Source organism: Cinclus cinclus, chromosome 5 (genome assembly GCF_963662255.1).
Source record: "Cinclus cinclus chromosome 5, bCinCin1.1, whole genome shotgun sequence".
Lineage (NCBI taxonomy): Eukaryota > Metazoa > Chordata > Aves > Passeriformes > Cinclidae > Cinclus > Cinclus cinclus.
Genome location: NC_085050.1, coordinates 41,280,648 through 41,290,577, shown reverse-complemented (window position 1 = coordinate 41,290,577; position 9,930 = coordinate 41,280,648). Strand labels below are relative to the sequence as shown.

Below are 9,930 nucleotides of genomic sequence, written 5' to 3'. Positions count from 1 at the left end.
GCACTAATTTATAACCTGGAAGATACCTGAACGCCCAGCATCCCTTCGCCCCTCCTCTGCAGCCCTGCGCGCCTGACGCGAGTCTCCCATACGGAAAAACACCCCTGGAAACACGGCTTTATCCTGGCACCGGTGAACACTCTCAAATACAGCTCGGACTCGGAGACATCTCCCAACAGCCCGCAGGAGAAGGAGCCCTCCCAGCCCCGCGCGGTGGAGCGGGAGCGGCAGTGCCGGGCTGCGGCTCCTTGATGCCCCGCCCCGCCGGGCGCCGGCCCCGCGGGAAGCGGCAGCGGGCTGGGAAGAAGGAGGGTTCAGCTCGTTACCCGCTCGGAACCGACCGCAGCTCCGCGGGCGGGGGTGCCTGTCCGGGCCCACCCCGCCATGACGCGGTGGCCGATGGCGGTGCCGGCGCTGCTCCTCTGCCTGCTGCGGCCGGGCAGTGCCGCCCTCCCGGCGCCTGCAGGCACCCGGCTGCGGGAGGAGAGCGGCGGCGGCCGGGAACAAGAGGAAGCGGGGGCTCTGCGGGTAGGTGGCCCAGCCCGCGCTTCCCTCTCCATCCGCGCTGCGCGGCGGGGCTGGTGCGGGCTCTGCGGGCCGGATGATGGAGGCTGGGAGGCCCGGACCCGCGCTCTGCTCCCGCCGCGCCGGGACGCGCCCGCCCGGTGCCGCTCCCCGCGGCCGCTCTCCCGGGCCCCGCGGGTCACCGCCGACCGCCACAGCGGCTGGCCGGCGGCGTCGGGGAAGCCTCTAGGTCGTTATACTGTGCTTTCGCTTCGTGAAGGGGCGAAGTGATGGGGTTAACTCGTGTCTGAAGACTTTTTTGCGTATCTCTCAAGCACAAGGTTTGTTGTGTTGTCAAAGAAGGGCATCAAATGAGTTTGAGACAGCTTGTTCTCAGCCTATCTGTTTTGTCTGTTTCAAGTACATTTTTTGCACTTTACAAATGCTTTTTTGGTATCTGTTGGAGTTGGAATTGGTGTTATGGCTTTCCTGTTGCTAGGGATACAGGACGAATTTGAGATGAACAGCTCTCGTTACCTAATTTCATGTTTACTGTTGCTGACCTTACCTGTTTCTGCTCTTACGGTTTTGTCCCTGCTGCTAACTTAATAATGCCCACAATTCTTTTTTTATTCCTTCAGGAAAGTGCTAAAAGAATTAGATTATTGAATTCATTATCAAAAGATAATACGACTGCTGTATATGGAATAAATCAGTTTTCTCACCTGTTTCCTGAAGAGTTCAAAGGTACATTTTCTGGTTTCTTCTAATGCCTTTTCTGATTTTTTTTAATTTTTTTTCCCAGAACCTTGTGTGTTTCACATTTACAGAGTCTTCCTGTTGTGATAATCAGCTAATTTACAATGGCTGGTACCAAACTGTAAGTACTTCTGGAGGATACAACAATCCTCTTCATGTTCTTTGGTCTTGCAAGATTGAAGTGTCCACAGCTGCAATATGTTTTAGTATTCATGCAGTTCTGTTTTTCCTTCTTTCTTCTCACTGTACTTTAAAGCTTTCTTCAGTTGCAACAGAAGAAAGGAAGATACACAAGGTTCTCCAGTATGTATCTTCATATTCCCTACCCTAGCACAAAATTGACTAAAGACCAAACAATGTTTGAAGGTCCATGGCTGCGTAATGACAGCTGGGGCGTTCTCAATCATTGACATCCTTAATTTTTTTTTTCCTAGAAAATGTTTCTGATACCTTCCCTTCTTGCTGTTCATATCTGTTGTTACATATTCTATTCATCAGAGGATTGACAACATCTTGTTTTAATTTTAAATAATTAAACAACATATCTTAGTGGAAACACAGCAACTTACAGGTGTTTCAGAATATTTATTCTCTTATTTTCCCCTTGCACATGGCTAAAACAATTTATTTTTTAAGTAAATAAAATGTTTTGGAAATTTTTGAGTAAAATTTGTTTTATGGAGTATCTGTTGTTACTGCTCAACTTCAGAAAATCTTCACACTTCCTACCCACATGCCCTACATAGAGTATTTCTGTTATTTTTGAAACTGTAGAAATACTTTTATTCATTCTGGAGCATAATGATTATTTTAAAATACATTAATTTTTTGTAGCTTTTAGAATGAGATACAGTTTCATGGTTGTAACTGTAGATTGAAGTTACCTCTGAATTCTAGTAAAGCAGTTATTCATGGGGTGTTTTTTGTTCCTAGATTTATAGATGTTTTGTGTTGTGTTTAGCTATTTACTTGAGAAGCATACCTCACAAACTTCCCAGATACATAAAAGTGCCAAAGGGGAAGGAAAAGCCTCTGCCAAAGAAGTTTGACTGGAGGGACAAGAAAGTCATTGCAGAAGTGAGAAATCAGCAGACAGTAAGTCCTGGTGTTTTCTGTTCCTGGTTCTCAGAAGGTTGGCTGCAGAACACGAGGAAGGTTTTGCAGGGACCAGCTCTGCCTGGAGGCTCCTTGGAGCACTGGCACAAGGGTCATCAGTTGAACATACACAAAGTCATGCAGCATTTTATGCAAACTGTATTACACTTAAAAGAATGAGGTGTAGTTGTGCATTTAGAAACTGTAATGCATTTTTTTATCTAGTTAACTGAATCTCCAAGTATTTTGCACCATGCGTGTTTTGTATTTTTCTGAAGGAACCAAGCTAAGTTCAGTACTTGATCTCATCCCAGAGAGAGAGGTGTAGATCCTTTCGTGTTGTTTTTCTGCCGTGACTGAATCCCCTTGGCTGTCAACACCCATGTCTTTACCAGTGAATTACTCAGGGGATGCATTCATGATAGGAAAGTAACCAGACCCCACACAATTACAGTTTATCCCAAAGTGGTTATGGTCACTGGTAAGAAGCAAGCTGTTCAATCTCCAGTGTCTCCTTTCCATGCTTCACATAAGAACTTGTGAGGAATCAATTCTGCTGCTTATTTTAAATGTCACAGTTCAAGGAGCCTAGAATTGCAATATAGATTGTTATTGTCTAAGATTTTTTTTCTATTATGTTTAATTTCACTTTACCATTTCTTAAACTGTAATCTGTTTCTACAGAATTCTAGAAAAACTTTCTAGTGTGGTTAAAAACTAATTTCATACTGAGGCCACTTTTCCTTTTTTGGAAAATAGATATCTCACAATAAAAAGCATCTTCAGACCCATCATCAAGAACAAAAATTCATCAGGAAGGAGTCTGTAAAATAAGACACCCATAATGCATTTCTAGCATTCAGAGAGCAATATAGGGGAAGAAACAGTTCAGCATTTTAAATGGATGATCACATTTCTTTATTATTGCCTTAAAAACAGAGTTCAAGGATGATGTATTGAATGAAGAGAATTGGAAAACTCTTTTGCCTCTTTTTTTCATATCGGGCTTCAAAACCAAAGCTGACTTTTGCATCCTCTGCCATTTCCCTTTTCTCTCTATCAGTGTGGAGGCTGCTGGGCTTTCAGCATTGTAGGTGGCATACAGTCTGCCTATGCAATTAAAAGAAACACCTTGGAAGAGCTCAGTGTGCAGCAAGTTCTTGACTGCTCGTACAATAACTACGGCTGCAGCGGGGGATCCACTGTTAGCGCTTTGAGCTGGCTGAACCAGGTTTGAAACACTGTAAAAATCCCAAAAGGCTTCATCAGCTTCTCTATTAGCATTCTTATTTATTGGAGAAAACCGATGGGGAAGCTGAAAGGTACAGGGTGGTTTTTTTTAAATGTGTGTGTGTTCATATATGCATACATATATGTGCTTGTGTATATGCATGTATGCTTATTTATTTAGTTTGTAACCAAGAGAGAATTAGGCGAAGCATTATTGAAATTTGATTGGAACTTTATGGTCCATACATGTCCTTGTGAACGGAACAAATCAGTCCACAGGGGTTTAAAATTATTTTCATGAATTCATTTGCAGGCATACAGTACCAGTGTAGACAGAGCCACCAATGCATATGGCATTTTGTGGATTTAAAGTACCAGCATCTGGGGAAAAGGAAGGATCTTGACATTTTCTCTTTTCAAATTTCAGTAGTTTCTGTTGCATACACTGTAAAATTATGTACAAGTCTATGTGGAAAACCTCAGAATAAAATGAACTATGTTTACGTTTGTTTCCCTCGCAGCCCAAAACATTGAAAATGCATTCAAAGTTCCTGCTTCAGTTTTTGCCAACACATTTGATTTCATTAAAAATTTAGAAAGTGTGTTAATAACATAGGTAAACACAAATATTTTAGTATCTTTGAAATAAAAAATACTCTTTCAGATTGAATTACAAAAATATAAAAACAATTCTTTAGTTTTTTGAATAAAAAAAATAAAAACAAAACAGAATTTAAGAAAGTGTAATTCTACCCCTGAAGAGTAATATACCTATAGCTAATAACAGTCTAGGTGACTTAAGTTTGAATATCAAGAACAACAGAGGATACTCATCTTTATTCTTCTGAAGCAAAATTCCCTCTTACTTGGCAGCAGAGGAACCACAAATGAATTAGGCTGAAGAAGTCACTGTCATAAACATACTGTACTGCAGAAGACATGAGAAGTATAAAAGGCTGATGCATGCATTATGAGATGCATACTAGCGTGAGAATTACATACTAAGAACAGAGTTGGACTTTACAGTATTTTATATAACTTTTTGGGATACTTGTGTTTCTTGAACTGTCCCAAGGTAACTGTAATTTTGTGTGTGGAAGTCATTTGAAGAGAATGAATAGTTCATGAATGAAGTGAATTAATATCTGTGTCTTGAAATTGACAGGACTGCTTATGAGGATAGTTTAAACTGGAGATGCCTTTTAAATTTAGTTTCTTATTTAAAGATTTCTGAATCCCTTCTGAAGCTCAGTGAGTAAGGAAACTAGAGATAGTAAATATTTATTTCACAATATGACATTCTTCTCATCTTTCCCAGTGCACATTGAATTTTGAATGGGTTATATGTTTGTTATATGTTTTGAGCTGCATAGTAGTAAAGTCAAATACATTAAATTCTTATTCAATTACGTTCTTGCAGACAAAAGTAAAACTCGTGAGAGATTCAGAATACACTTTTAAAGCTCAGACAGGACTGTGCCATTATTTTGAGCACTCATATTTTGGAGTTTCAATAACAGGATTTGCTGCATATGACTTCAGGTAGCTATTATTCATTCTTTTCTTTTGCTGTGCTTTTCCTTCTGTGTTCAATAGTCATGGAGTAAGGTGGAGTGAACGGTGCATTGACCAGGCAGAGGTTGTGAGGTTGATTGCATCAGTTCTGTACCTGTGTGCTGGAGAAGGATTACTATATAACATCTTTGAGAGTTAAGGCCTGCCACAATTAATCAACTCAACACTGCCATCTCTAAGCCTGTTCAAATGAGAAAGCTTCTGTCTTGAAATTAGATCTTTTGAATTGGCTAGAAATTGTAACATAGAGTCAGTTGCAGTTTTTAATATATGAACATTACTTTGCTTTTGTCAGAAACAGTAAGTCCTACCAATAGTAACTGGAATTTACTGAAAAAAATTAGGAAACATTAAATTACTTCAGCATTCATGCATTTGCATACATCCCCTACCCACATCCTTTCCAGCCCATGACTGTAGAAAATGTTGTCAACTGAACTCTATAAAAACTTCAGCTTTTCAGGTTCCTGTGTGAAGAAACTTCATTTCTAATTTTTATCAGTACAGTACAACTACTGAATAAAGACAAGTATTATTCTGATACTAGGAATTGTGTTACTTCTAGATATAAGTAACTAAAATCAAACTTATCTTTGCTAGTCTGCATTTGCCAAATTTAGCTAATGAACCTATCATGCAGTGATGAAAATTTCCCATTCCAGTATATTAGATAAATAAAACTGTATGAGGGTGCTAATGATAAATGTCTGACAGTGGAAATTTTCTGTGTTCAGATATGTTTGAGAAACATACTTTAGTGTATTATTATGTTAAGAGATACTTCTTTAGGTTTAAAAAACAGTGGGAAATTCTAATACAGACTAATGGTTTGTTCAGAGCTGGTTTTAATGGAGAAGAGTGATGTACATAAAGTATGTAGTGCTCTCCACTGCCCACTGGCTTGACCTAGAAACCTGGTGCTTTTTAACAGTATTATGTGTTTGGATCTAGACCTGTTCCTTAGTTTGAGTACCCTTTATTGGTACCACTGTGTTATGGTGTATGAAATACATATTACTGATGTGTGTTCTGTGATACCTGAAACTTGGAGGAAAGATTTTAATTATTTGATTTCAAAATTGTTCTTAACAAGTAGATTACAATCACTAATCACTCCAGTGGCTAATTTAGGTAGTTTGGTATTTTTACTCCTTTTGCAGTGGTCAAGAAGAGGAAATGATGAGGGTGCTTGTGAGCTGGGGCCCTTTGGCAGTGACAGTTGATGCTGTTAGCTGGCAGGATTATCTTGGTGGAATCATACAGTATCACTGCTCCAGTGGAAGAGCGAACCATGCTGTTCTTATCACTGGTTTTGACAGAACAGGTGCGTTTCCACCAGCTGAACTTCAGCACAGTAGGTTTCTCTTACTTGCAACTTGCCTTTTGTGGGACAAGTGATTGTCTCTAAAACTTTGTTTTCTGTTGGAGGCTGTTAGGCTTGATGTCTAACTGGAAGTTAGTTCTGGAATTTCTGTGATGATCACATCATCTTCACATCAGCCAGAAGAAAAACTGTTTTTGTCATTGTTTCTTCAGTTCTGTGGGACTTCATCCTTGTAAAGTCAAGACCGTGGCTTTGTGTGTCTTTATTCCAGAAGAGCCCATATCCAGTCTTCCCATACCAGAATATTAGCTGTGTTATCTATTTGAACAACAGCAGGTTTCACTGGCCTGTATCATAAATCCATCAGAAACTGTGAGATACTGAAGTGCTAATTAACTCTGTGGAGTGTTAGGAGGCTAAAGCTTCACAAGTCTCATGTTGCCTCTTTTTCATGAAATGTCTCTTCCAGGTAGCATCCCTTACTGGATTGTACAGAACTCTTGGGGGCCAGCATGGGGAATAGATGGCTATGTTCGTGTTAAGATAGGCAGCAATGTCTGTGGTAAGTCTGACAAAAAGTAAGTGGTAAAGGCCACTTCATGGGCTGGGATATGTTTCTCAATGGCTATAACAAATTACTGTAATCATAATATTATATAATAGTATAATAAAGGTATAACGGGATCCTCAGAGAAGCAATAGAAAATCATTGCTATGCTTTAAAAGAGGTTAAATGAGTCCAGATGGAAAAATTATATAAATAAAGTGGTAGCTAGTTCAACCAAGCCATGGAGTTGAATGATTGAAAAGCACCATGTGAAGGCAAAGTTGTATAAGACAAAATAAATAATCAAAGTACTGTTGTCCCTTACCATACAGAGGTACTGCCATTGTAAAATACTCAGTCATGTGTGGTGGTTCTAGGTGGGTGCCACCACTGTACTCCCTGTAGGTAAAAGAGCTGCTTTCCTTGTCTGGTGGGTGCCATTATCTCTGGGCTCAGTTTAGCAAACAAATATGAAAAGTGAATCTACCTGGGAATTCTGTACCTTGCTCATGGCTTTTCTTGGAAGACAGAAATATATCTTTTTAGTGCTAGTTTGATCTCCTGCCCTGTTGTTTGCATGGTTTTTTTCTTTGTGTTTGAGGGATTTCTGTAGCATCAAATACTCCTTTTCTGCTAGATAGGGAAGTAAGGCTCTGGTTTATCATCAGATTGCTGAGACAAATTGGTGGGGTATTTCCACTAGATAGGAGGTGTTGTGTATCTGTTATATGTGTTAAAGTAACTAACCCACTGGGTTTCCCTTCCATGTGTGTTTCACAGTAGCTCTCAGTCATTGCAAGAGGTGTAAGATTACCAAAGTCTTCTGCACATAAAGAACAGATAATATTCGGTTTGCCTGCACTTAGTAAAGATCAGAGCAGTGTATCCAATCAGAGGTTTCTCATGTTACTGAATCTTTGTTTTACTGTTATTGTATAAACAGTTTGTAAAGAGAAATTTAGAAATAGTGATAAAAGGAGAACAGATGTGGGAGATTATAACAGATTATAGGGAGAACAGATGTGTTATTTTCAAAACCTGTTCTTTCAAAAAGCAAGATCTTTCACATTTTCTGTAATGTACCACACAAGAACAATCCAGCAAAGGACAGTAGTTGCTCCTTTTCCCACAGAGCTGTTGTCTTCTGATTTAGAGGTGCTCTGAGACCAGGATATAAAATTTTCAACATAAAAGCAGAGGAAGTAGGAGATTAGGTTTCAACTATACACAGTGTCAGGCAAGGAAAAAATAAAAGGGTTGCAGATGATTCCCCGGATTCCTACTGTTATGGTGTGGAGGGAAGAGGGCATTATATGAATATGAATTCTGGGAAGTCTCCACTTCAGTATTCATTAAAACCAAATTTTACATCATTTCTAGGTATAGCAGAAACAGTTTCAGCAGTATTTGTTTGACATTTCTCTGGGCCTCAACAACTGGTCAAAGACCACAAGTATCATGAGAACAGACACTGTATATGAAGACGTAATTCAAAACACCATTTTCAAATATAAGAAATGGCTGACAAGCAATTCCTGCATCTCGTGGCTGAAGTTTTTTAAAATGTTTTTATTTGGAATTTGTGTTGAATGCCAAATTTCTCATGGAGTAAGAAGACTGAACTGCAGAGTGTACAAATAGTAGTTACAAAGATGGACCGAAGTCTCAAATGTAAGCTTTATCCAGGTGTTGAATACTACTCCATAGAAAAATCTTAAAAGGCAAGAAATTATGACAAATAAGAAGGAATTTGGATTAAAAAATCAATAGTATAAGAGTATATTTGAAATAATTTGAATATGAGAAGAATCATGATTAATGGTATAGAAAGTTAGCAATTAAAGAATATATCCAATAGAGTGAGTGTTAAATTTCCCTCATTAATTGAATTCAGAGGGCGGACTTGCTGGTAATAAAAAGGTATTCCATCTTTGTTGAGCTGTGAAACTGCATCTGTGGGCAAATATAGCTAGAACTCAAAGTGAAACATGTAATCCTAAAGTGCTCTGAATTTTTCACGTGGAATGCTTTACCTGTATCTTGTAAGAAGGCCTGCTGTGAAAAGTGTTGAAGCAATTCTGTAATTTTTGCACTCAATTACTGTACCATGTTTTTAGATTAGTTTTTTATAACCTTTTTATGACAAATGCAGTGAGTGTTTATAATTGTCTATTGTTAATTGTCTCTTGCTGTTTTAGTCCTTCTAATTGTTAATATCTTAAATGAAAGAAAGACCAAGTGTGATGTTTCTCAACCTCAGGTTTTGCTATGCACTGAATTTACTTGGCTGAAGACTTCAGTTTTAAAAAATGTGAAGTCTTCTGTACTCTGAGTGTTGTGTAGTCTGGCCTTCCTTGAGTGGCTCACAAACAACAGATAGCACATTTCTGTAACTGGAAAACAAAGTCCCTGATGGGCATGAATAAGAGTGATGTAGTCATAGCAGTATGAAACACAGATGTGCCTCCAGTGGTTTTGAGGTCATACGGCCAAGTATAAGTACCTGAAGTGCTGTGGTAGAGAGAACTTACCAGAAATTCCAGCCTACAGTGTTTGTGTCTTTTCAAAAGAAGCATTTAAGACAAAAGTCCATTTAATGAGAAGATGACACTAGTTTATCAGTATTCTATAGCCAAAGTTGCCTTTTCATTGTATACCAATTTGAATAAAAATCACTTTAAATGCCTGTCATACTCTTGTTTGGATTTTATAGTTTGCTTTAAAGAAGACTTAACAAAAGATGAGCTGTATTTAATACTGATTTATTTGAAATGCAAAGTAAGTACTTATATCTGCTATTTTTAACAGTGTTTCTATGTCAGGGGTTTACAGTCACATGTAGAGATACATCAAGAACCATGTTGCTATTATAAGTTCAGGATGGGTTGGTTTCTAT

The 9,930-nt window shown here is 38.9% G+C and overlaps 1 protein-coding gene across 1 annotated transcript; it reads left to right on the top strand.

Moving 5' to 3' along the window:
- Positions 1-384: 384 nt before the first annotated feature.
- Positions 385-9,677, top strand: CTSO (cathepsin O). The gene is made up of 8 exons (XM_062493716.1): positions 385-528; positions 1,146-1,251; positions 2,225-2,358; positions 3,422-3,589; positions 5,009-5,130; positions 6,324-6,487; positions 6,957-7,049; positions 8,415-9,677. Exons 1-8 carry the CDS (start codon positions 385-387, stop codon positions 8,447-8,449), a joined length of 966 nt encoding a protein of 321 aa, XP_062349700.1. The 3' UTR covers positions 8,450-9,677.
- Positions 9,678-9,930: the final 253 nt, after the last annotated feature.